The following is a 27,760-nucleotide window of genomic DNA, read 5'->3' as shown; positions in this document are numbered from 1 at the left end:
CAAAGAAGGAAGTGCATTAAGACGCGCAGAGGAAACCCAGTCTATCTCTGGACCCACAACAGTAATATGGTATTAGTACTTGGAGTCCCTGCAGAAACGAACTACTCAGAGCAATAAGATCTGCACCAGAAAGCTAATTATCTTGGCCAGAGACACCCCTTTTAACTTCTGAAAGTCACTCATTCATAGCTAGCTCTCTTAGCTACCTGGGAGCTACAGAAACCAAAAGAAATCGGCTTAATACTGGGCAGAACAGAACAGCCCCAGAAAGAGCTGCCTCCTCACTTCTATATTTTTGTTATGCTTTCAGAAGGACAGAACCTAATTTTAGAAGAAAAAAAAATCTACCAAAACAATCTGGCCCCATAATCTGGAGTAATAAACAGAACCAAATGTCCCAAACCTTCCTTTATTTCATGTCAACCATCCATCACCACCAGGCAAAAATCTCAGCAAGATCCCCCCTTTTTTGTCCTTCACAATGTAAATAAAACTAAACAAAACCAGGGTTTTTTAAATATTTTTTCATGTTTACATATTGCATTTTCTTTCCCTTCCCTCTACCTTCCCCCTTCTCGGACCCAATAAGCACGTCCACTGGGTTATACAAATGTTATCACTTATACCTGTTTCCATATTATTCATTTTTTTTTAAACCCTTCCCTTCTCTCTTGGAACTAATGCTATGTATTGGTTCTAAGGCAGAAGAGTGGCAAGAGCTAGGCAATGGGGGTCAAGTGACTTGCCCAGGGTCACAGAACTAGGCATATTATTCATTTTTGCAATAGAGCAATCTTAACCATAGCTTCAAAGAACTGTTGTAAAGCATGTCTCCTTCCTCTTGGTGGAAAGGTGGTGGACTACAGACATGGAATAAGACATACTCTCAGACCTTCTCTGTCACTACTTTTTTGTGATCTTGAGAAAATCACTGAACCCCTGTGGGCCTCTGTTTCCCCACATTTAAAGTAAAGAAGTTGAACTATGTCTAAGGTTCCTTCCTTACATCTATAGACAGGGCTATTGCATTGACCAAGTGAGATCATATCTGTAAAGCACTTAGCATAGTGCCTGGTGAATAGTGGGTAATTAATGCAGGTTCCCTTCTCTTGTCTTGTTTGGCTTTTGTAAAAGTTAAAATTAAATCTCAATAATAATATTATATTTTAAGAGATTTACTAATGATCATTAGAAATCAAGGAATAAAGAAGATACAAAATAAAGACCATGTGCCCATGACTGGTTAGCCATTTTTTAGTCAACCCCACTCACCACCATCAATGCTGATTCTACATCAGAGAGTGGGAGCCTCCAAAGCCCACGCCCTTTATCCTCTGTCTACAGGAAGTACGTAATCACAGGAAGTCAGTGGGCTCTTGGGATATGTAGTTCTTTTTTAGGGTAACAGAATTTCAATCATGTATTTTGCTGTGTTTCTTTGTGGGTAGATTTAAGGGGTGTGAGTGACAGAAAAAGCCAAAACAGAAGAGCATTACTGAAACATTTATGTCAAAATTTAAAAATAAAGATACCCCTTTTGGGGGAAGGTACTCCTCTGCCAGGTACCTCCTGCAAAGAGTATATTCACTTTTGTGGGTGGAGGGTCCCAATCATCTAGTTTAAGGAGTTAGCTGTTTATTGCCATGGCCTCAGCTAAAGAAAACTCTGATGAATTTTGGGGAAGAACTAATGGGATCTTGCATCCTGGGTCTACTTCACAGTCACTTTCCCCTCCTTCCCTGTCTGCCCACCTTTAGGCCATAGTCCATAGAGAGAGCTACTTAGTTCCCCAAGGAAATCTCCAAGGAAAAAGGGATTATTTCGGTGAACTGGGCTAGCTCACTCTCAGGCGCAGGAGGCTATTGATTCTCACTCCCATATATCAAATTTACTTTCTTAATAACTGGAAGATTCATTGTCTCCTGACAACCAGTGTCAATGGGTAACGACCAGCCACTCAGAGAAACGATAATTTTTATGCCATAAAAACCGAATTCCGTTTGTTCACTAAAGAGAATGAATGCTGCTTATCAAGCAAAACCTATAAAATCCCAAGTGACAAAAGGCAGAGAATTAAGCCATGATGTACAGTGGGCTGACAGACCTTTCAATATCCATGTCCTTTACCCAGTGGCCTCCCTCTCCCTCATTTGGGGGAATTTACAGCTTGGCCACTCCACAACCCCTGATTGTGTCTGGAGCCAGGACTGACTAAGAATCATGGAACCTTGAAGTTGGAATGACCTTAAAAGCTCTTTGAGCCCAATCTCGTATCCTAGGCAGCTCCAGGAGCGTGAAGCTCACACCTTCTTTGGGATACTCCATCAGCAAAACATCCTGTAGGTTAACCACAGGTTGTCCAGTGCAGGTTCAAACTAGATTGCCCATCGCACCCAGAACATGTCATGTGACCTCACCACAAGAGAACTAACCTTGGAAAACAAGGTGGAAGAAGTTCCAGACCATAGAATCACACCGGAACCTTAAAGAACTGCTCTCCCTGGAATTCCATATAGATTAAAGGCTCTTTATAGGTATAATTGTCCTATAAGAGTAAAGTCATTCCTAAAAATCACTGGGCTGTGCAAACCCTCACAATAAAAACCACAGGGCTTATGGGGGAAATGATTTAAAGGACAAAATGTTCAAAACTTCATTAGTAAAAAAGAATAGGCAAATAGGGTGAAGTGATTTGCCCAGAGTCACACAGCTAGTAAATGTTTGAGGCTGGATTTGAACTCATTACTAATTTCAAGCCCAGAGATCGATCCATTGTGCCACCTAGCTGACCAATTCATAATTTTTATTTTTTTATTATTTTTAAAACCCTTACCTTCCGTCTTGGAGTCAATACTGTGTATTGGCCCCAAGGCAGAAGAGTGGTAAGGGTTAGGCAATGGGGGTCAAGTGACTTGCCCAGAATAATTTTTTTTAATATAGGAAACCTATAAAGACAGTAGCACAATTTTATGCATGTCAAATGGTTAAGAAACACATAAATATCATAATAAATGGTGGTGGCAGCCTCAGCTTGAGGCCAAGGAATTTCCTTTGGGGGGTTTGGAGAGATAGTGTATAGGTACAGCCCATCCCTCCTCAGTCCACAGTCCTTACTGCACCAGAAGATATATATAACCAATCTACTGCTTTAATTTGAAATTTGCTACTAATGGCAATACGGTGATCCAGGACAATTCTGAGAGGCTTATGAAAGGGAACACTATCCGCCTCCAGGGAAAGAACTGTTGGAGTAGGAATGCACATGAAAACATAGGATTTATTGTTTGTTTCTTTGGGTATGTGTTTGGGGGTCTGGGTTTTATAAGAGTACTCACAAAAATGGAATAATATGGAAATGTGGTTTGCATGGAAATACACGTATAACCCAGATTGAACTGCTTGTGGGCATCCAGAGAGAGGAAGGAAGATGGGAGGGAGACCATTTGGACCATATAACTTTGGAAAGCTTATGTGGAAATTTGTTATTAAAAATGATAATCATCACCCAGCTGTGTGACCCTGGGCAAGTCACTTGACCACATTGCCTAGCCCTTACCACTCTTCTGCCTTGGGGCCAATACACAGTATTGATTCCAAGGTGGAAAGTAAGGATTTAAAAAAATCATCATCATCATCATCATCATCATCATCATCATCATCATCAAATGAAAAGGACCTGAAGTTTGCTTGTGGAAGTGGGCTTCTAAATCCATCCCAGCCTGTCCAGGACCAAGTACAACTGGATTGGCCATCCAGCATCCAGCACATGAACTCACACGGGAGAAAGAATGCATCTGTGCTTGGTCCTCTAGGAAACACTACTGAGAAGGCAGTTCAGTGATGGCAGGGTTTAAAGGGGTCGATTCATCAATTGGTTCTTGGTTGCGTATGTGTGTGTTGGGGGGTGATCCCACCATCTCTTTCCCACTCTATTCTTTCCAGCGTCCATGCCCAGATCTCTGTCCACCATGAGACTCCTGATGGAATGCCCCAATACCCACCATGGTGCAATTTCTTGTTCTCTCTGTTTCTAAAGGACACAATCCCACATCAGCAAACACGCGGTTCAAGTTATTCTCAAACTGTTCTGTAATATTTCAATTGTGCTGGAATAAATACATGTTTTCAACACGAGCATTATAGCAGAACTGACTGTACTGCAGCAAATTTAATTGCATCCCTTAAAAAGCATTATTCAAGAGGCAAAAGCTTTGTACCAAATGTTGTACCAAATTGTCCTGTAACAGTGTAATTCAGTCATTAAAATCCCTAAAAAAAGGTATTTAAGAATAATATGCCTCATTCCATATTCTACAGTTAGTAATATTATTTCAAGACTCTGGAGAAGAAGCTTTGCCATTTAAAAAATACCCTTCGAGCCTGCCACAATCTTTGTGTGGATCCCCTGATACACGTCAGACTTCAAAGCCATCATCAGTGTGGTTGGCTAGGTTATTGAACTGCTTTACTTGGACTCTCTTTAAGAAAATATTATTTTACAAGCATTTATCTCTCCCTCTCACTGGTCCCTCATTGAATCATTTTTTTAAAAAGGAAAAAAGGAAAACTCATAACAAATATGCAGGGTCTAACAAAATAAATTCCCAGTGTCCATATCCAGAACAGTACGCATCATTCTGCACTTTAAGTCCATCTCCTCCCTGGCATCTCTCTTTCTCTGACTTTTTTTTTAGTTACAAAGGATGGACCGCAGGGAAGAAAAAGAGGGGTGTCTATATCAGAAAGCAACGTGATGTAAAACACAGTAAAATAAGATCATTTTTAATGAGAGAAAAAATAAGACTTTCAAAAGTATAGGCATTTGACACCAATCTACAAGATTAAAAGTGATCTCCAAAAGATAAGTGGGCAGAGGACTCCTGTGAAAGGCATCACCAATGGATGGAGAGTTGGGACCAGAATTGAATATGAGCAGGGGAGTGAATTGGATTTCCTTTGTGAAATTGCTCAATTCTTTCCATGATCTCAAGCTTCTCCCTAAAATAAAGGCCCATTTAGCTAATTAACGTCAACATTCCTCCAGTGATGAGGAGCAATAAGCCCTTTGATTTGACACATTAAGAGCAGTAGTTGTCACATAGTAGATGCAGAGCCATTCTCGGAATCAGGAACACTGGGTGCAAATCTTGCCTCTGACATATTCTCTGTGCAGTGCTGGGCAAGTCATCCTCAGGAGACGACAACAACAACAACAACAGCAATAATAATAATTAAGGCTTACATTTACATAGAGCTCTAAAGTTTGCAAATGACATACATTCTTTCATTGGATTCTATGATCTGTAGAGCAGCTACCCATCTGTTCTGGTAGAGAAGAACACTACTGGAATTCTCAATCCCCAGAAAAGCATAAACCTGGTCCAAAAGACAGAGGAAGGGAAGAGAGGAAGGCCATGTGCCTTAATTGTAGACACCTAAGGGAGGAAAGAGGAGGAGAGACAGCCAGGGGAATCGAGGCATCAGCTAACAGCTCCAACCTCCAGAGCAGGACAGGAAGGGCAGGGAACAGATACAGCCAGCAACTTTGCTAAGAGCCTCAGGAACAATGGTCTTCAGGCCCAGGCAGGGGGAGGGAGTCTACAGCATCCTGTGAGATGATGCTCCCAAGACTTGGTACCCCGATCTTGCTGCTGTCACCACAATGGATGTCAGGGAAGCTCAGAGATGCTGAAAGGGGTCAGATGTTTCATAGGGAGAGGCAGGGTCTTGTGTGGACCCCTCTGATTGGTCTCCCAATTCTTATGTCACAGGCAGGAAAGCCTGCCAATCTCAGAGATTGCATGGAAGTTGGAAGCTTCTAACACAGAAGATTCCCAGCAAGATTCCAGAAGAGGAAATGCCAGGCTACAACCTGTCAGAGAAAGACTAGCCTCCTAGCACCAGGACGTCTGATTCCTGGTCCAACTTTTTCCCCCTCTACTACACTGTAGGGAGTTTGGGGCAGCCAAAAGCAATTGATTGATAAACATTTATTTAGCAGCAACCTTATGCTAAGTGCTGGACAGAACTGGCAGTATGGGTGACACTAGGGGGAGGGAGAGGGCAGAGGGGACTAGAAGGAGAAAACATGGCAAGAGTTAAGAGGAATCTCTGCCAAAAATAATTGCTTCCACTGCAACATTCCTTGGAACTGGGCTGGCCCTGGGAGAAGCAGTTGATAAGCTCTAAGAGCCAAACTGTGTGAATTTCCCATAACCCCCTTCTGATGCTAGAATTAGGGCCCAGGATGGATGTGCAGTGAAATACCCTGGCCCAAGAATGTGTAAGCAGTCCAAGAAAAATCAGAGCTGCCTGACCAAAGGGGCCCCACTCTGTGTCCGTGTATTAAAGAGTCACAACTTGAGAAAGCTAAGCCAGCATTTATTCTGTCCTGCCTGACATTCTCTGCACAGCTCTTGACTGACATACAGCACGAAGAGCTAATGCCCAAACCAGGACCCCAGGCAGTAGGACGAGACTATTGAACAACCACTGTTTATTTGGCCTCTGAGAAAAGGAACACACACAGAAGTCTATAGAGATGGAAGGGGACATTCTGGGGTTTGGGGAAGGAAAGCTGGCCTTTAAATGAGATGCTACCATTGGCCTATGGTTAGACAGAATCATAAAATAGTAAGAGTCAGGAAGGAGCTCAGACAAATCTAATCCAACTCCTAAGTTTTACAGATGGGGAAAATTGACAAACCCCTTCCCTACTCCTACCCCTATCCATCCCCCCAGCCCAGACTTCCAATCCCTGCTAATCCTGCCCTCTCCAGCAGGGTCTACAGTGGGATGGAGAGCAGGGCACTCTCCAGGAAGGGAGAAAAAGTGGAAACTGGATGGAAATATTCTCTAAGGTCCCTTCTCTCTCTCTAAATCCTCAGATCCCATTCTCACCTCCTGGGAAAAGGAATAGAGGGGTCTGACCCAGAAGACAGTTCAATTGAATTTCAATTCAATTAGCCTTGATTAAATTTCCACCTGTATAGGAAGGATGCTGTTAGTTGTCAGGGAACAATGACAAAAATAAAAAATAGTTCCTGCCCTCAAGGTGCTTACATTCTAAGAAATGAAATGCCATGTACACAGATTAAGGAAACAAGAAGTGATTGAGGAGGGAGCTCACCCCAGAAATCACCTGCTAGAGCCATCCTACCTGCATCCCTGCGCTGTGCTGCGCTGCGTGCACTCTATCACGTGAGAGCGCTCCACGTGATAGAGTGAGCCAGGCACATTGACCCAGAAAGGATCTGGATAAGATGGGGTGGAGAGGTAAAGGAGAAGAAATAAAGAGGGGGATCCAGGAAATGGGGTCTCTATTCCCTTGGGCGTGGTGGCTGAGAGACAGAGAGACAGAAGAGTCTTCATGGCTAGTTTGAGAATAGATTTCAATCTCTATCCGTCCTTTCTTATTCAAGAAAATATTAATATACTCTACGGAAATTAAAGACTGGAGTCTTAATTCAGCTTTAACACTAGCAATGGGAGTGATAAGGGAAGGATCCAGTGGGTGCTTGAGTTGATCGTTGAAGGGAGTTATAGGGATTCTACAAGGTAGAGGTGAAGAGAGGATATATTACAGCCTTGGTGGATGACAGATAGATGAAGGATGGAATATTGCATGCGAACGACAGCAAGTGGGTTGGTTTGGTTGTAATATGCAATAAGTATAAAGAAATGAGATGGAACCAGGGTGAGGAGAGCCATAGATGCCAAACAGAGGAATCTGGATCTTAGAGGCAATAGGGAGCTTCTGAAGGTTCTTGAGCATGGATGTTACTCAGTTTTTTAGATATGTTGGTTTATCGTCTGTGTGGAGGATACATTGGAGAGGAGAAAGAAGAGGCAGGGAGACCTATGAAGTTAATGTAAGGGTTCAGTTGAAAGGGCCATGAATGGAAATAAAAGGATGGAGATGAGAGATATAGAAGTAGAATTGGCAAAACTTGGCAACTCATTGGATCAGGCATTTTTTCTAGCTATCCCCCACACCTGTAATGCTCTCTGTTCTCTGCTCTATCTATTAAATTCCATCTTTTATCTGGAATATTTTGTTTTCTTCCCAGTTATATGTCAAAGCAATTTTTAACATTTGTTTTTTATCACATTTTGAATTCCAAATTCTTTCATCTCCTCCCCTGAGACAATAAGCAATTTGATGTAGGTTACACATGTGCTAACATATCTCCATATTCATCATATTATGGAAGAAGACATATATTATTAATTCTTTTTTTTTTACCTTCTGTCTTAGAATCATACTGAATATTGGTTCCAAGACAGAAGAGTGGTAAGGGTTAGGCAATGGGGGTCAAGTGACCTATCCAGGGTCACACAGCTAGGAAGTGCCTGAGACCAAATTTGAACCCAGGACCTCCTGCCTCCAGGACTGGCTCTCCATCCACTGAGCCACCCCACTGCTCCCTATATCATTAATTCTTGAAGAAAATAGGGTAAATTATGATGTGCTTCAATCTGCATTGGGATTTGATCAATTCTTTGATGCATTTTTCATCATGAGTCCTTTGCAACTGTCTTTTAAAATCTCATCTTTTACTAGAAACCTCCCACTATTCCTTTTTTTTTTAACCTTTAACTTCTGTCTTGGAATTGATGCTGAATATCAGTTTCCAGGCAGAGAAAGGTAAGGGTTAGAATGGGGGTTAAGTGACTTGCCCAATGTCACACGGCTAGGACGTATCTGAAGTCAAATTTGAACCTAGGACCTCCCATTTCCCAACCTGGGCTCTCAAACCACTGAGCCATCTAGTGGCCCCCAAATGCTCTGAATTCTAGTGCCTTCCCTGTCAATTATTTCCTATTTATCCTGTCTATAGCTTCCTTTGTTGATATTGATTTGTATCTTAGCTCCCCCATTAAATTATAAGCTCCTTGTGAGCAGGAACTGTCTTTTGACTCCTTTTGCCTGGCACATAGTAGGGGCTGAATAAATACTGATTGATTGATTGATTGATTGATTGATTATATAGAGAATGAGGAAGGGGAAGGAGTTATGGATGATTCTGAAGTCAAAAATCTGGGCGAATAGAAAGATAGAAGTGCTCGCCACAGAAATACGGAAATGGGGAAGAGGAGCTTGGCAGGAAAGATGAGTTCTATTCTAGACGTTGAATTAAAATGGTGGAATACATTCCTTTTTCCCCATTTTAGAAATGAGGAAACCAAGGCCAAAAGGGATTAAGTGACTTGTCTAAGATCATAGAGCTATTTGGTCAGAGGCAGGAATGGTATCCATGTCTCTTCCCTCTGAGTTGCCCACACCTGTTATTTTCCCAATATCTGTCAAAAGTGTCACAGATCTGGGCAAATGGCCCCCGTGCCCTGCCTCAAAGAGCAAACCTTATTCTAAGTCAACTCATGGCCAGAAGTCCAGTGCTGTCCTCACATGGCCCCTGAGTTCCTTGCCAGAGGCTATCCAGCTCTTCCAGATTCTAGACTATAGAAACTATATAGTATTGGCCAATTCATCCGAACCAGGTCAAGGTTACCCTCACTGTTAAAAAGCCTTCACTAATGCTTCTCCCAAATTTCAGGAAGAAGAGAAAAGAAACTAGTTTTGGTCACTCCTTCCCTGCCTAATCCCTGACTCATTTGCCTCCATCCTCAACCATCCCCTGCTCCAGAGGTGTGTGGTCCTTTCCCACTGGCCTTCACCGAGACCTGATTCTCTCCTGATGAAACAACCTCCCTGGTCAACCTTCCCAACACTAGTTTTATTTATTTCCTGCCCCATTTCCATCAATAGTAAAGGGGGGGATTACAATACTGTTCCCCATTGTCACTTCCAAGCTCTCCCTCTACCATCATCAGTCAGGAATCTGTCCTCCTTTGAGGTTCATTCAAACTACATCTACCTCCCAATCAAAATTCTGATTTTTGGACAATCTACTCCAGGACACTGCCCTTCTTTCTTCAGTGAGTTTAAGGTCTGGCTCACCATCTTTCTCTCTTCCCCGACTCCCGTGTTTGTACTAAGGGTCCTCCACATCCAGATGAATTTGTCCTCAAACACCCTAACCACTCATCTCCTGATAACTACTCCTCTACCTCACCTCAGATACACACAGAGATGGTCAGACCCTGGTTCTTTGCCATCACTCACAAGGGTTTCACTTCCACATTCCTGAACTCTGAAATCCCTTTATCTAATCGCAATGTTATCATTTCACTCTTCCTTCTGCCTCACAAGCATTAGTCCTGTTCTTTGCCCTTTCTTTTCTCTTGACCTCTCTGTTCTTTCCCAATCACCCTTTGTACTGACTACACTCTATTTCTTTCCCTATCTTAACCCTTCGATGAACTGGTTCCATCCTCCTCTCTCAAATGCCTTGCCCCCTTGTCCTATGGCCAATCTTGACCTACCAAACCTCAGCCTTGGAGAGTTCCCACTCTCCTTTGCTCCTATTTATTTTGTGCTCAACAAACTGGAGAAAAATGACAAAACTTTGCCAACTGAATTTACTATCGACTAAGTTTAAGCTACATCACCTCAACTGGGCCACGATTGTGGCAAGGCAAAACTTTTATACCTTCCTCATTATTCCGCTCACCACAGCATTTCAAAGTCTTTTCATTCTTCTTCAAACCACCCAGAGCTCTCCTTCCCTCCATCCTCTCAGGTGAGAAATTTACCTGCTATTTCACAGCGGGGAAATGAGGTCATTCACCTCTTTTATATCTCTTCTACTTCCTCATCTCATATCAACTCTACTCCTTCACCCATCTGACAAAAAGTGGGGGCCCAGATCCTGGACACGGCAAACCTCTCTCCATGCCAACAGATCTCATTCCATTCCATCTTCTCCAGCAGATTGCCCTTCTATCATCCCCACTCGCTCACTTATCTTCTATCTCTTCCTGTCTACTGGCTTCCTCCCAACTGTCTCTTGTTTCCCTCATTCTCTAAAAGACTCCCTTACTCCATCCATCCCACTTGCTATTATTTCATATTCCTCCTCCCTTTCGTGACTCCTCCTGGAGGAGTCCATCTACAGTCAGTGCCTTTACTTCCTTTCCTCTCACTCTCTCTAACCCTCTACAGTCTGACTTCAGACTTCAGCAGTTAACCAAACTGCTCTCTCCAAAGTTACAAATGACCTCTTCATTGCCAAATCAAATGGTTTTTTTTTCTCATTCTTTATCCTTCTAGACTTCTTTGCAGTTGTTGACTCCCTCACCTCTTCTCCTCGATACTCTGCTTTCTAGATTTCCTCCAACCTAACTAATTGTTCCTGCTCCGTCTACTTTGCTGGATCTGAATTCAGGTCACTCCTCCTTAGTGTGGGTTGTGTCTTGGCTCTTCTTCTCCCTCTATACAATTTGACTATACTTGTTACAAGGGAAGGCATTTTTAAAATTTTAATTTGCTTTAGTAAAAAAGAGTGATAGGGGATGAAAGTAAATAGAGGTGTCATCTCATCAGCTCTCATGAATTCAATTATCTCTATGAAAATGATTCTTAAATTTATTTGTCTAGCCCTAATTTCTCTTCTCATTCAGTCCCACATTTTCAACTACCTATTGGACATCTTCATTTGGGTGTCCCATAGACATCTTAAACTCAACATGTTCAAAACTGATTTTATTTTTCCCTAAAACTTTACCTTCTTTTCTAACTTTCCCATTACTGTCGAGGGTACCATCATCCTCTCAGTCACCCAGGCTTGCATCTTAGATATAACCCTTCACTCCTCTCACTAAGTCCCATATCCAGTCTGGTGCCAAGACCTGTCCACTCTATATTCCTAACATCTCCCTCTTATCCTACCCTGTTGTCCTCTATAATACTACCAAACCCTGGTGTAGGCTGTCATCACATCAGCTGCAATAGCTATTTGGTTGACCTCCCAGTCACAAATCTCTTCCATATCTAAGCCATTCTCCACTTGACTCTCAAAAATGATCTTTCTGACCATTTTACCCCACCATTTAATAATCTCCAGTGACCTAGCCCCTCCAAGATCAAAAATAAAATCCTGTTCGACATTCAAAGCCCTTCATAACCTAACTCCCTCTTATCTTTCCAGTCTCCTTTACTTCACTCATCCCACATCTATTCTATGATCCAGTGACTGGTTTCCTTGGCTCTTCCTCAAATAGGATGCTCCATCTACCAACTCTGGGCATTTTCACTGGCTGTCCCCCTAGCCCAGAATTCTATTTCTCCTGATTTCTGCCTTCTGCCTTCCCCACCTTCCTTCAAGTCCTGCTAAGACTTCACCTTCTACAAGCCTTTTCCAGTCCCCTTTACTCCTCTGTTGATTAACTCCAATTTATCCTGTATACATCTTTTTTTGCCCATAGTTGTTTTCATGCTGTCTCCCCCCTTCGACTGCAAGCTCTTCAAGATCATGGACTGTCTTTTGTCTTTCTTTGTAGCAGCAATGTTTAGCAGAATGCCTGACCCATAGCAAGTATTTATGGACAGTTTGATTTGAAGAGTTCAGGAGTGGGAGTAAGATGCAAGGAGGTTAGAAAGATGGTTTGGGGCTTGCTAATGGACAATGTCCTTCCCAATGAAAAGGAGCACAGCTGTGGTACATGGCCAATAGAGTCAGGAGACCTGAATTAAGAGTCTTCTCTCCTACACTTAGAGGCTATGTGATTTCTGGTAGTCTGGAAGCTCAGTTTACATATCCATAAGCCACACAGAATACTGCTGTCAACATGGAATCCTTTATGAGGTTGTGAGGAAAGGGCTTTTGAGTAAGAACTGCCTCACTATTATTTGCCACCTTCCCTTTTGAATCAAAGGACTCCTTCTGCACAGCAACAAACTGGAGGCTCCTCAGGGAAAGGGACTGTGTCTTCTCCAAATTTAGTATATCTCAGAACTAAACAAAGCAGGTGCTTTATGGATGTTCAACAACTTCCTTAGACTCTAATGTGTTCCAGGAAATTGTATTCTCATAGCATCTGTGGAATAAACACCCCTTAACTTTTTACTAAGGGAAGAGACTGATACTATCAGAGGAAGCTCTTGTTCCTAAAGTATCACTAGAGATGCTACTCTCAGCTGTTTAATAATCCATTTTTTCCACCTGGCTAAGAAGCGTGATTGTACTTCCTGAATCTCTCAACAGGTGCTGAGGAAAATTTCCATGGTCTAGAAAAGAGGGCTTGGGAATAATGTCCCTTTACTGAGTCTGGGTAAAAAAAAGGGGCCAGTGTTAAAAGCCTATGAACGCCAATCTAATCGATATGGCTAGAGCTCATTCAAACTATGGTCAAGGATCTTGGATTCCACAAAGAATAACCATTTCTATACTTTGCATAGCATCGATGATTCTCTTTCCTCTTCAGCTTCAATTTTTTAAAAAAGTCCAAAATTCATGCAGTAACTTCAGTATTGTAAGGGAAAATAGCTTTGAAATACTTCAGATTTCTGATTATTTCTGTGATCCGTCGGATTCCAGAAGAATGATGATGAAACATACTTCCTACCTATAGACAGAACTACTAGAGTACAAGAGCAGGGTGAGACAGATACTTTCTGAAATGACCAATCAGTATAGATCAGTTTTGCTTGACTATACTTGTTACAGGGGAAGGCATTTTTAAAATTTTAATTTGCTTTAGTGAAAAAGAGTGATAGGGGATGAAAATAAATAGAGGTGTCAAAAAACTTAAAGAATATTAATGAAACATTTCTAAAATACACAGATGAGAGCAAAAAGAAATTCAGAGACAAATGGGATACATAATAAGGCATTCACAACTTCCTAGGCAATTTTTTTCAATGGAAATGGAAAAGAAAAGGGATTTTTCTATATCAGTAGAATTAAATGTATCAGTCGACACTGGAGGAGGTGATACAGTAGTGAGTTCAGACTTACTCCAGAATCCAGACAGGGAGAAACCCCCAACAGGCTAGAAGACCTCTGCCCATTCCCCTCCAATACTTTAGCCATTTCCTCCCCAGCATCCTCAGTAGGAAAAGAACCTCTGTTCAATGACAAAGAACCATAGAGAGAAGAGCTAAGCCAGAGTTCTTTAAAAATCTTTTTCTTCTTACCATTATAGGTATTAACAAATTTCCACACAAATTTTCCTAAGTTACCTGATCAAACTTATCTCCTTCCCTCCCTTCCCTTCCCGTTCCCGATGCTGGTGGGCGATTTGATCTGGGGTATACATGTATTGTCATCTAAGCCAGAGTTCTTTGGGACCCATTTCAGACTGTTTCACAAATGAATTGACTTCAGCCCATCCAGTAGAAGCTCCTAGAAGGCAAGGTATATTTTACATTTGTCATTCTGTCCCAAGTGCCTGTCACATAGTAAATATTTAATAATAATTAATAATAAATATTAATAAGTTAATATTTAATAATAAATGTTTGCTGAATTAAATTGAAATTCCTGGGGGTTTTTGGCCAAACTATTCCCCACCACTCTCATCCTAGGTTCCCATATTATCTGAAAAAACCCTATCCTTAACTGCCCCATTCATTATTATTTTGCAATAACATTCTTCTACAGCTGCTCCCTCCCCTGATTTGATACTCTCTGGTTTTCCAGTCCTGCCATCTGCTTAGATATATAATCACTAGTCCAGCACAGCTCCAATTGGGCCCCTAGCCTTTGATACTAGTTGCTATTTTATCCTCTTTATCCTGTTGTTTCCTCTTTCTGCAAACTGCATCTTTCATCTCCTGCCTTCATCCCAACCCCTACTCCTAGTTAACCTCCCTGGTCCTCACCCTCATCTTAGCTGCTTGCTTTGGGTCTAGTCTCTGAGAGCACAGCTTTATTATCTATTCTCCCCATCACCCACCAAAAACAAAATTAAAGGGGGAGATGGGCACTGATGTTCTTTCATGTTTAATGGGCAACCCCAGGGTGTTGGAAATTGGAATAGATCACAGTACGAGGGATGAACTTTGGCTCTTTCTGTTTGTTCAGTTTTAACTCTAGATCAGAGGTTCATAATAACCTTTTATTGTTTATCATGGACCCTTTGGGTAATCTGGTGAAGCCTACGGAGCCTTCTCAGAATGAGGTTTTTAAATGCAAATAAAACCCCAAATAAATTCAAAAATAAAATATAACTAGAGTGAAAAATTGTTAAAATATATATTTTTTATAATATTGGCACCTCCCCATCCTGCCTCTGAAATCTATTCCTGTGGTGTCTGGGTTAAGAACGCCTGCTTTAGAGAATGTTTAAGTGCCTAAACCACTATGTCCCAGCAGAATTCCTGAGCTGGCTAAGCAAGATCTTCACTGGATCCCAATATCCCTGACTTAGGGTCAGGGTAATACATACCTGGGACTTGTTCTCCCTCTAGGGGATTGTGTTCATTCATTATTTACGAACACCTCTTATGAACAAGGCACTGAGCTAGGTGCCAGGTTGACAAAGAAAAAGCAAAAATCGCCGCTGCTATCAAGGAATTCACATTTTAATGGGAAAATATAATACGAAAAAGCATATACATAAGTTCCAGATAATGGAAGAGAGCTCTGACACTAAGAGAACAGAAAAAGCCCCCGATAACGTGAGGTGATCCTCGAAAGGAGAGGATTTTAAGAGCTGGTTATGAGGAGGAAGTGAATTCCAGGCATGTAGCATATTGGTTCTAAATGGAATTTCAAGTTTATGTAATGGGCCCACAGGCTAGTGTGAGTGGGACAAAGAACACCTGAAGCAAAGTCATGTGAAATAAGTTTGGAAATATAGACTGCTTTGATTGCATTTCTCTAATCAATAATGATTTAGAGGGGGCAGCTGGGTAGCTCAGTAGATTAAGAGTCAGGCTTGGAGGCAGGAGGTCCTAGGTTCAAATCTGGCCTCAGACACTTCCCAGCTGTGTGACCCTGGGCAAGTCACTTGACCCCAATTGCCTAGCCCTTACCACTCTTCTGTCTTGGAGTCAATACACAGTATTGACTCTAAGACGAAAGGTAAGGGTTTAAAAAAAATTTTTTTAAATAATGATTTAGAGCATTTTAAAATATGGTTGTATATAGTTTTAATTTCTTCATCCAAAAATTGTGTTCATGACTTTTTATAATTTAGCAATTGGAGAATGGCTCATATTCTTAGAAATTTGACAAAGTTCTCCATATGCTTTATTAATTTTAAAAAAAATATGACCTTTAGGGTAGCCTTTTTTTAAAGTTGTATTCAATTAATTAATTTAGAATATTTTTCCATGGTTACAAGATTTGTGTTCTTTCCCTCCCCTCCCCCAAATCCCCTCCCATAGCTGATGTGCAATTCCTCTGGGTTTTACATGTGTCATTGATCAAACCTATTTCCATATTATTGATATTTGCACTAACGTGATCATTTAGAGTCTCTATTTTAGGTATGAGACCTCTACTGGAGAAATTGCCTTTAATTTCCCCCCAAAATTGACTTCTTTTCTTCTAAACTTGACCACGTTAGTTGTATTTTTTCCTTTAGAATATTTTCTATGGTTACATGATTCATGATTTTTCCCACTCCTTCCTGGAGCTGACAAGCAATTCCACTGGGTCATTAGTTGTATTTCTATGAACACTTCTTTAATGTATTCAAAATAATCCTTTTTACATCTCACAGTGCTCTCACTTATTCATGAATTCTCCTCTATTCTAATTTGCTAATTATATCTCCTTTTCGGCCTACATTTTGATCTCATGTCATCCCCTCCTCTTATCACCAGAGTAGCCTCCCACTAGACTTAGTTCTCCCTTAACAATCATTATTTTAAAACTCATCCACTTGTCCTCCGGATGTATCTCCTTCTCTAAAACCACCCTTCCTCTCAACTTCCCTTTTTTTGTCTCTGTCCTTCCTATGGTGCTAACGTGGAAAGAATACAAGACTTGGAGTTGGAGGACAAGGATTCAAATTTTGGTTCTGCTGCTGAGTACCCAGGGACCAAGTGAGCAAGGAGATTGGATTCTGAGGCTTCTTCTGGATATATGACTGTGACTCTAGAATCAACCAGGCTTGCCAAAATCAAAATCAAAGCCATCAATTCTTCTCCCCCAACCCAAATCCAATCAGTTGCCAGATCTTGCCAATTTCATCTCCATGACATTTTCCACTGGTATCTGCTTGTCTCTACAGTCACCACTTCAGTTCATGCCTTCACCTCTCTCAACCAGGCACCCACAATAAGGGATCCTTCCCTTATTGCACTTTTCCTCATTCTCCATACTGTCTTCTCTCCCTCTTTTGTTGATTTGAGGGAATTGCACCTGTAAACTCTCCCCCCCTTCCCCATTTGGAAATCCACTAATCTTTTCTCTTAATTAATGACCTAATTTTGTATCCTGGTGGTTTTATTATAATTTACCTTTATATTAATTACTATATATTTATAATTTATATGCTTATTAAAATATTACAAAAATTTGTTTCACTCTGTATTCAAGATCTTTGGACTGACAGGACATCCATTGGCCCATATATATTCTGACTGCCTAGTTAGTAAAGTATCTGCTCAAAAGATTGTTTTCTTAGCCAAACGATTTCCTAAATGTCCAAGTGTGACTGTTTAAAAAACCCTTTGGAGCTCCAAGTTACTTCTAGGACAAAATATAAATTCCAACTTGGTTTTTAAAGCCCTTTAATATCAAGCTCCAGTTTATCTTCCCAAATTTATTCAAATTATACCTTGAACTCACTCCCATGTGCCTGTCAAACTGGCCTACTAGCTTGGCTCTAAACTCTACTTCCTACCTCCATGACTTGGCATAGTCCCCATGCCTGGAATGTATTCTCTATTTTTTGGAAACCGTAAGTTTTTTTTCAGATTCAGTTCATATTCCATTTCCTTGGAGAATAGCTGTTTTTGAGCATTTTCTATATTTTTTTTTAGCCTTTACTTTGTGCCTTAAAATCAGTACTCTGTATTGGTTCCAAGGCAAAAGAATGGTAAGGGCTAGACAATGGGAGTTAAGTGACTTGCCCAGGGTCACATAAGTAGGAAGTATTTTTTCTCACTCTCTGAATTTAAAAAATGTTTACTGGATTATAGTAGATATCTACTGTCAAAATTAGAATTTCAGCACCTGGGGCAAATACTGTTGAGCAGAGGTTGGTGGGCAGAAGAACTGAAAAGCCAGTGGGCTCGAAGGGGCAGGGATAATGATGCAAGTCCTGAACTTATTGGGGAATAGGGAGCGTGACCTAAAGATCCACAAATGACATCAACAAAAAACTGGACAAGATACAGTTGGTTTTGACGAGCACCAATTCCTTTCCTCTTGTGGTCAGAGGGGATGAGAGGAATTCTAGACTTGGAAAAGGTGTCAAGAGATTTGCTGTCTTCAAGAGAAAGTTAGGTTTTAATGGGGACCAGAAGATGTAAGAAGTGTGGAGACTGATAGGATGAAGGAGAGTTAAACGACAGAGTGGGGTTCACAGGGGCACAATGGAAAGGGAAAGCAGAGAATTATAGGAACTAGAGATGACTAAGGATGATCTGAATAGGGAGGACAGTATGTGGAGAAAGAGCAGGGAAAAGCTTTTGAAGGCAGATTAACCTAGGAAAAAATGCAACAATGGATACCATGATGGAGAAGGAATGTCTTATCCACTCCCCCTACCACTGCTGAAAGATCTTCTTCCCTTTGCCTCCCCTCCGCCAAGGGCAGAGGCATAGACCAAAAACGGAGCTCAAGAAGAGAGATACAGGGAGAAAGGACCACCACCACCCACCACCCAGATGTCATGGATGAAGACCAAGCCCCAGGTGTCCTGTTGTTCTCAATGATGAGTCTGACTCTTTGTGACCCCATTTTGTGTTTTCTTGGCAAAGATACTGGAATGGTTTGCCACTGCCTTCTCTGGTTCATTTTATAGATGGCGAATCTGAGGCAAACAAGGTTAAGTGAATTTCCCAGGGTCACCGAGCTAATAAATATCTGAGGTTGGATTTGAACTCGAGTCCTCCTGACTCCAGGGTCAGATACCCCAACCCTGTCCTATCCCAGTGATGGTTTGGGCTAGGAGAGTGGTCCAAGAGGCTCTGCCTTTTATACTCAATATTTCCTGTGTAAGGGAGAGGAGGATGTTCCCGTTGAGAGAGCAATCTCTTTCTCCTGGTATGCATCTCACAGCAGTCTTATTCCATACCTACCTCATCCTCAACTCCCAAAATAAAGTATCCCTACTTTTAATCCTAACAGTTAAAAACGATGCCGAGTCCACTTGGAACACCGATTCCTCCGCTCCCCACCCCTCCCCACCAAAAAAAAGACAAAACAATGAAGAGAATTGCTTTTATTTTTAAATATTAGTAACACAGCACAAACAACTTAGTGATATTATCAAGGGACCAACAGAACAGCTATGCTAAGTCTTAATGTTTCACATATGTAGTACCTAAAATATACTGTGTATGAAATAAAGAATCTTAATGTTTATTAAGGTTACAGTTTTCACAATAAGCATAAATACTAAACCACCCCAGGACTCTAAATTAAAACTCCCCTCCTTCCCTCCCCTTTAAAGACCCTTAAGCATAATCTGAACAATTGTTCCATACAAGCAGAGGCTACATTTCTATGCCGGCTTCCGAAGCCTGGTATGCTGCTACAGCGTATAGAGATGCTGCATTTTACCAAAGAGAGCTTGGCCTTCAACAGTGCTAGCTTATTTTTTTTCCCCAGTCACATCAAAGTTTTCACAATGACCACATCTCGAAGAAACAAAAGAACAAACCAGTGTGACCCAGAGGTCCTGGTGTTAAGAGGGAAAGAGGAATTCACTGCCAAGGAACATGCAAGGAATCAAGTTAAGGCAATACAGGGATTCTAGTCAGTGCTCAAAGGGGGAAAAAAAAAGAGGAGGATAAAGAGCAATAAGGTCATGCAAATGAAATCATTATAGGAAGCGGGGACGTGATCCTGCCAGATTCAAAAGAAAAGTTTGTTTGTTTTAATGAAGAGAATATTTGCAAACTGAAAGTCAACTCAGTCTATTCACTCAGGATAGCAGATGTCACCTTAAACTAGCTTATTCCTTCTCCTTCATCATAACCCTACATTAGAAAAGCCAAACTATCACTGTGGGACACTGATTAGTGGGGCAGAATCCTGTCTATCCACTGAAAAGGAATCTCATAAAGACAATAAGATAAAGAGGAGATTCTGTATTCACTCTCACTCCCTTCCCTCCCAAACCCCTGGCAAAAAAAAAATAATAATAATAATAAAGACAGGATTTTAAAATGAAATTTGGGCAGCCTGGAAAGTTCAAGGATTATGATAATAATGAAGAAATGATTTCACCTCTGGAGTGATTCACCTGGCAGCTACGATGAGACAAAACCAGAGGCTTAGAAATATCTTGGCCCAGACTGGCTATCTCCTACGTAAAAGAAAGTACCATCTTCACGATCCAACGTCTAACTCACAGTATTACAGTTTTCTTAAATTATCCATCTTTAATTATCTTGCTAAGTAGTTATGTTCTACCTCCATTAGGGAGATCCTTCGAGAGCCCACACCGGCCACCAGTTAGGTTTATGAGGGCTTGGCCATCCGGGGCTCTGGCACAACCATTGGCATGAGAGTTGTGTGGATGAAAAGAATGAGATGGATGTTTAACAGGAGGACCCTGAAGAAAAGAACCTTCCCTTGGCCCTCTCAGGGAAGGACCCGAGGTAAGAACATCTATTGACCTTCCAGATCTCCAGCACGTCACACATATCACCAAACCGTCAGTCACAAAATGGCAGCCTTCTCACCTGCCTAACCCAATGGCAAGCCCTTTAGGAAGATGTCTGGAGTTTCACGAAAAATGGTGATAGTGCAATTTTAGTACAATATTAAAACTCAAGCTGTCTTCTGCCTAACAATGTGTACAACCAAAAACAACACACACACACACAAATACACACACACATACGCACACACACACACAGAGATGTGTTCAAATGTTATAGGATCATATGGTGAAAAGGTAGTGTGGCGTCTGACAAGTCCATTTTAATGGTTCCCTTTGGTCGACTTCTTCTTCTTCTGATCTTCTCTCTGTTTCTGTTTCTTCCTCTTGCCACCTTCTTTGTGTCCTGAGGAAATATGGCTTGTAAAACACTGTTCAGATATTAACTGCATTTCCTCTTTAAGAGGCAAATAGTTCTACATACCCCACTTAAGACACACACACAGACTAGTATCTTCACTTGCAATGTTTCTACCTTTAGAACCTCCGTACACAGGGGTGATCAGGGGAATCCCCCATTGGTGGGGGGAGCTGGGCATGGACCTTTTGGCTCTTCGGGGAAGGGCTCATCCATTGGTCCTTTACTAGAGGTCACGTACCACCAGCAGCTCTTGGTTAGGGCTCCTGGCTGGGTCTTTATATCCTTACATTATAAATAAAAATGGATCTGGAGGCTTATTACCAAATTTATAAGCATTTATAACTAGAGGATGTGCATGAATCATAGTTTTGTGTGAAGTGCCTCAGGCCAGCAGATTAGGAGGTTCCCTTGATCAACCCAATAACAAATAAAACAAATCTAAATTCAGTTGTTTTTTAAAAAAAATATAGGTTGAAAACCTCTTAATACTAGAAGAAACCATTCAAAGGTCTTCAAAACCCTTCGAATTTGACATAGAGGCAACCTATCAATCTATCTATAGATTGTTCTATAATCCCCCTAAAAGCTTCTCCACACTTTCCAGTTCGGGGGAACCTCAATTACTTCCCTGGTAACCTGACTTATTAGCAGTGCTATTTATCCAGGTGATCACACTGGATTGCATTGGAGTTTTCCAACAAGGAAGTTACTTTCTCTGGGTCCCCTCTTTGGGGAAATGGTTTGCTGAATGAAGCCTGGGCTCATTGTGACGTTAGGATGTTCTCCATTAGAACAAGAACCCCAAACTCTGACCTGGCCAAGAATTTTTCACCTTTTAAGTCTCCCATGCTCCAAGTCAGGATTTTGCCTGTCAGAGCTGCCTGCTAAAAACAAAAGAAGAATCATTCATGGCACCGCATGGCTGCATGCACTTATGCTCTGAAGCTCTAGCCAAAGGGGTCAAGGTACGCTGTCCTTTAATCTGTTGTCACTCTGGTAGAAGGAGCTTCCAGCTACAAAATAGGCTTGGCAGATGGATGGGCCTGATGCTGAATTTAGGCAAGAGGAGGAACTCAAGCTGAATTTCCTGAATGGGAATCTAACACAGGAAACCCGTAATAAGGCAGGGTCACCACCAGCCTGCATTTTACAAGGCACAAACCCTTCCTCCACGAATGAACTAAACCTAAAAGAAGTCACAAAACCGGACTAAAGCTGGCTGAAATAGATGGGCTGTCTGAACATTTGCTTTTTCACAAACTCTCAAAATAGAATGACATAGAACGCTACCATGCCAGAGATGCCCACTCAACAGCAGTCCAATCGAGGCTTCACATTTACCCGAAGGCCTCACTTCTTTGTCTTAGTTCACAAGACTAGCCTGCATGGCCCTGTCTCCTAGCCTGGCCTGTGAAGGGGTACAGCTCTCACACAGGCGAAGACTGACATATTTCAACAAGGGCACCCGCCTAATCATTTCCACGTCAGGGCTTGCCCACCTTGGCTCATCCATGCTAAATTCAAGCATATTCAGCCTTGGTTGAGCGACGAGGTAAAAGGTTTTTACTTAAAACCAGCCACTAGCCTTCTAAATGAAAGCTTAACCAAAGCACCACATGGGGATTTGTTGATTATTCCTCCTCCTTTCCACATCAGCATCAAGCTTCAGACGTGACACTTCCAGGTTAAAACAACAACCCTCAAGACAATCTCCAATTCCCATCCAATTTTATACTGTTGTCCTACAAGTCTGCCAATGGTTCTCTTATTTTGCTGGGACAGACCTGGCCTCGGGGCCCTGAAAAATTCAAAGCTTTCTTAACTCGCTCCTTTCCATAGCCCAATGAAAAGACGCCCTTACTCTTGACAAATGTTCTGACCATTCAATATGCCCAATGGTTTGGAGGCCCCCACAGGTTTGAAAACGAAGCAAATGTTCCAGTTCCCTGCCAAGATCCCGCCATGGCACCAACGTGCCGCTACGTGGGCCAGCGTTAGACGGAGACTAAAAGCCACAGCTTGCCAGCAGAAGGAGCAATCCAAGACAGAGAGCAGGTCTCACTTGATCTCCTTCCACAAATAAGGATGGACGAAATAACTAGCTGAGGCAGAGAGCTTGCTTGGGAAAGAGAGCGTTGGTCCCTCAGCTTGTCCTGTGGGGTATGTGGACATGGAGTGGAAATGGATGATCCCCGTCCTCTTAATTCACCATTTCAAAGTCATTCCAGAAGCATGTTATGAAGACATCACAGCATGAAGCAAGTCGCCTACCTGACTATCATGGTGGAGAGCAAATCATTCGTGGTTGAAAAAAGTATGGCTTCAATGGCGCTCTCTCCTCCATCAATCTAAGAAGTTCTTTCTGTGTCCCTGTCCCCCATCCTCCCAAGGGAGTTTCTATCAGAGAGCCTAAGAAATTCTCCCCAGACTTCAAAACCATTTGGGGTGCCCCCACCCCACTTTCAGCTCCCTTTTGAGGGGTGTCTTCTCCCATTAAAACATAAGCTCTTTGAAGGCAAGGACTATCTTTTTGTCTATATTTGTATGCCCAAATGCTTGACACAGAAGGGATGCTGAAAAAATGCTTGATTCTTTCTTTTCTTCCTCTCTGGTTAATCTAATTCAGGAACCCAGGGTTCAAATTCCAGTTGTGACACTTTCTACTTAGGTAACCCAATTCCTTTGAATTTTGGCTCAAAACTAAGAGTCATTAACAATTATTTTTAAGCCTTTATTTTATATCTTAGAATCAATATTATGTATTGGCTCCAAGATAGAAGAGAGAGCTGCTATAAAGGCTAGGCAATAGGAATTAAGTGACTTGGCTAGGATCACATAGCTTGAAAGTGTCTGAGGCCAGCTTTGAATCCAAGAACTCACATGCATCACTAGACCTGGTTCTGGATCCACTGAACTGCCATGAAGTTAATAATTTTACTACTGACTCTCCACATGACTCTGGTGAAGAAAGTATTCTGTAAATCTTAAGTATTATAAAGGGTTATAATCTAAGGGGTGGACTGTGAACCTCAAGAGACACAACAAAGATTTCTGGCTCTTGTTATCCCTAACCTAATCTGGGTTTGGTGATATGGGGGAATCCAGACCAGTTAAGGAAAAAGATGGAAGAGATGGGCAAGAAAGATACAATAAAAGTAGCAAAAACTATCATTTGAGTGCCAGGTGTGTATATGCCAATTGTATGCAAATTCATTTTGAACTCTTTCTTTTTTCCTCCACTTTCTAGGGGGAGAAAAATCTTACTAGATACAAGGCCCTGGATTCTTACTAGGTGGGGAGGAAAATCATAATTAACTAAAGGCCCTCAAGGATGCAAAAGAAACTTTTAAAGCTATAACTTTCCCATCATCACAGAGGGTGGGATTTGAACTTAAGTCGCCCAGACTTTCTTCACTTTACAAGCCTTTGGGTCACATCATTTAAGGGCCACATACCAGGGTATCACTATCTTCTCTCTCTTAAAAGCCTTCCCTTCAAAGATGCAACTGTTCACAAGAAACATGAGAAATGTTTGTAGGGCATTTTTTCTCCCACATCTTGTTCGTATCCTGCTCATTGCAAGTTTTCTCCTCTCCCTTATTTGTTTAATAAAAAGATGTGCTTATTAAAACCACCCTTTTTACAACAAAACCCATGAGTTCTACCACAAAGTAGGCCTTTTTACATTCCCCCCTTTCCCATTCTCCACTGGGAATTAACAGGGATTAAAAATGTATTTTCCCCTAAAACTACCTCTTGTGATTTCATACTCACTAGCTCAGCTACCAGGGGGCAGAGAGGCAACAGAAAAAGAAGAGGAAGAAGAAGCTCCCTTCTTGGGGGTAGAAAGGCACTCGATGGCTCCTCTCACAGGCTGCTTCTGCCAGGCAGCCAATAAACATTTATTGAGTGCCTGCTATGTACCCGGCACTGGGTCAGGCAAGGAGGGAAGAGTAATCAACTCCATTCATGCCAGTAATGACCATGTGAATGAATAGGGTTTCTCACAGAAGCCTCCTGGAAATGTCTGTGGTGACTGGAGCTTGGTGATCTGAAGGGAAGTCTAGAAGCGGAGGGAACTGGAAAAACAAAGGGAAAATTATCCCCCCCAAAGGGCTTTCTAGCCATCTTTCCCTCAACTGGAGCTCCTCCCCCTTTCCATGGGCCATTGATGGAGAGGGAACAAGATGCTCTAGCAGAGGGGCCACCTGCCTTGGGGCAAAGAGTAAGTTAAGAGTCTTGCTTTTTAGTTCTTGGCAGAATGTTGGGGGGAAAAAATGCCTGTCCAAGTGGCCCTCCAAAAACACCACTTGGGTTTTTAATCAGGGATTCAAAGGCTCACACAGGGCATGACCTGGGTGAGGAGGATGACTACCTCCCAGACACTGGTAAGGCTGCTAATTAGTAAACACAAGGTTCTCGCTGGCCTTGAACTTATTGTTGGAAGCAGCCAGGAGAGAGAAGTAGAATTCATTTCTTTTTCCCTCTTATATCCCTTGCCTTCCATCTTAGAATCAATGCTGTGTCCTGGATCCAAGGTGAAAGAGCGGTAAAGGTTAGGCAATGGAGGTTAAGCGATTTTCCTAGGGTCACAACTAGGAAGTGCCTGGGGCCAGATTTGAACCCAGGACCTCCCCTCTCTAAGGCCTGGCTCTCAAGCCACTGACCTACCAGCAACTCCAAAAATTAATTTTAAATGGAACATTTACGTGCCCTCAGGAGCTTTGGAGAAGTCCTAGGAAAAGGCACCCAGATAAATCACTGCCTGACCAATAGAGAATAAAAGTGGGAGCAAATCCCAGGCTCCGGCAGGCAAAGGAGGCAGCTGTCTAGGGTGCAGCACTTTAGAGAGAAGAGGCTTAATGAGAAATTTTCAAAAAATAAATCAATGAACATTTTTAATGCTATGAAATTCAGCTGACCACGGCACTCAGCGTGTGTTAGAGTAAAGACTCCAAGGTGTTTGTGGGTAGTAGAAATGCAGGGCATTTGCAAACCCTTCTTAGAGCCCACAAACGCCTCGTTCCATGGGCCAGGCAAGCAGCTCCAGACCGGTTAAAGAGCACAGGACAGAAGCCTGGCAAGGGAAACTGGGCCCGGCATGATTAGCTTCTAAACCGTCCTGGAGGTCTAAGTGAATCGCGCCGCTGTCCCCAGAGCTTGTCATCACGTCCTGCCTCAGGGAGACACAGAGCAGGTCCCCGGACGTGCCTTCCCCATAATCGAGTCACCCTACAGCCTTGCTCGGGAATTTGTGTTTCATGACTAGCCTCATCCTCATGGACGGCTCTCAATTATTCACACTCACTTAGGGAACAGGACCGCACTGTCTGCCGGGTTTAACCTACAGGCGTTCCTAATCTTTTTAGGAATCATGGAGCCCTGTGGCAGTCTGGGGAAGACCATAGAGACTTTTGAGAGGAACCTTTGTAAGAACTGAAGGAAATGCTACACATCAGCTGGAGGGGAGTGAAAATAAAGACGCCTCCGAAAATCTATCTAGAGACCCCCTTGGGTCCGTGGATCCTCCTGCTTTACCTGGATGCCTTCCAAGGCCAGCAGATGTAAAGCTAGAAACGCTCTCAGCTTACAGATGAGGACTTGGAGGGGCTGCGAGAAACGAGTGACCCAAAGACTAAAGAGGATGCAAGCCCGGCTGTTCTGCCGTCCGGGGCGCATTCACAGGCCGCCAGGGGGCTGCTGTAAAGCACACACCGCTAAGAGGGCCTTCCCTATCTGCTTCCCCGAGGTTTAGCTTGCCCTCCTTCCCCTCTCCATGCACGGGGTCAAGAGGTAGGAAGCTGGAGAGGGTTAAGATGCAAAAGGTCCCCACAGCACTCTCATTCAAATGGTTTTTTTTAACAAATTAGTAAAAGATCTGCGTTCATACAACAGTTCTTTGTGGCTTTTTTTTTTAAGGCTGTAAATCTTCACTAAAAAACACAAGTAATAAAATACACAGATGTTAAGCTAGTTATATGAAAAGGAAGGGTACGGAGGATGACAAGCTGAAAGTGAAGTTAACTATGAATGATTAGTTTTACAAGCTCCATGCTGAATGCAGTGTCGGTCATCGCAATAACAAAACACTCAGTAGCATTCGTGGGCAAGTTAAGTGCTTAAAAAAAAAAGAAAAGAAAAAGCACAATGCTTTTCGGTATACAAACTTCTCAACCACATTCGCTGTCCAAAGGACTTAAGAGACTTCCTTTACAGGGTTCTCTTTTTCTCCAAAGTCTTATAACATGTTTGGAATTTGTCAGTCTCAGGAGAAGCCAATCGTTCGTCCTTCCCAGGACATGAATTCTGTGAAATGAATTCTCTTTCCAAGATAACAGTTTTTAAGTGACACAATCACTTTGGCCATTTGGAACAATGCGGCTGAATTTTAAAGAAACGTTCAAATGGAGATTAAATGTAAATAGGGGCAAGGACCAATGGGTCAAACCTGCACCGGGCTTTAGCACCCCATTGTCTTTACAATACAGTCCATGCTCTTGGCACCCTAAAATTATTCCATTAAGTAGAAACCAACGCAGGACTCTGATTTTTATCCTTAAAGAAATGTAACTGGGACGAGATGGACCATAATTGCTCATGAGAACACAACACCATTTAAAAAATAAAACAAAGGGAAAGATAACTTGTAGCATATCGATCTCAGTCATTAGAAACAACGGGTGCCTCCTGCCCACACAGGCATGTGCT

At 42.2% G+C, this 27,760-nt stretch overlaps 1 protein-coding gene across 13 annotated transcripts in view; it reads right to left on the bottom strand.

Annotated features, from left to right (window-relative positions):
• Nucleotides 1-19,230: 19,230 nt before the first annotated feature.
• DNAJB6 (DnaJ heat shock protein family (Hsp40) member B6) overlaps nucleotides 19,231-27,760 on the bottom strand; it is a 116,966-nt gene continuing 108,436 nt past the window's right edge. For 11 of the 13 annotated variants that reach the window (XM_007504680.3, XM_007504679.3, XM_056799972.1 and 8 more), the window contains one exon: nucleotides 19,231-21,037. In XM_007504680.3, the coding sequence (XP_007504742.1) occupies nucleotides 20,955-21,037 (83 nt within the window). In that variant the 3' untranslated portion in view covers nucleotides 19,231-20,954. The other 2 variants (XR_008912368.1, XR_008912367.1) reach the window with 1 other exon arrangement.

This window comes from Monodelphis domestica, chromosome 5 (assembly GCF_027887165.1).
Source record: "Monodelphis domestica isolate mMonDom1 chromosome 5, mMonDom1.pri, whole genome shotgun sequence".
NCBI classification, from domain to species: domain Eukaryota; kingdom Metazoa; phylum Chordata; class Mammalia; order Didelphimorphia; family Didelphidae; genus Monodelphis; species Monodelphis domestica.
The sequence above is the reverse complement of the archived record's forward strand: the minus strand, read 5'-3'. Positions and strand labels throughout refer to the sequence as shown.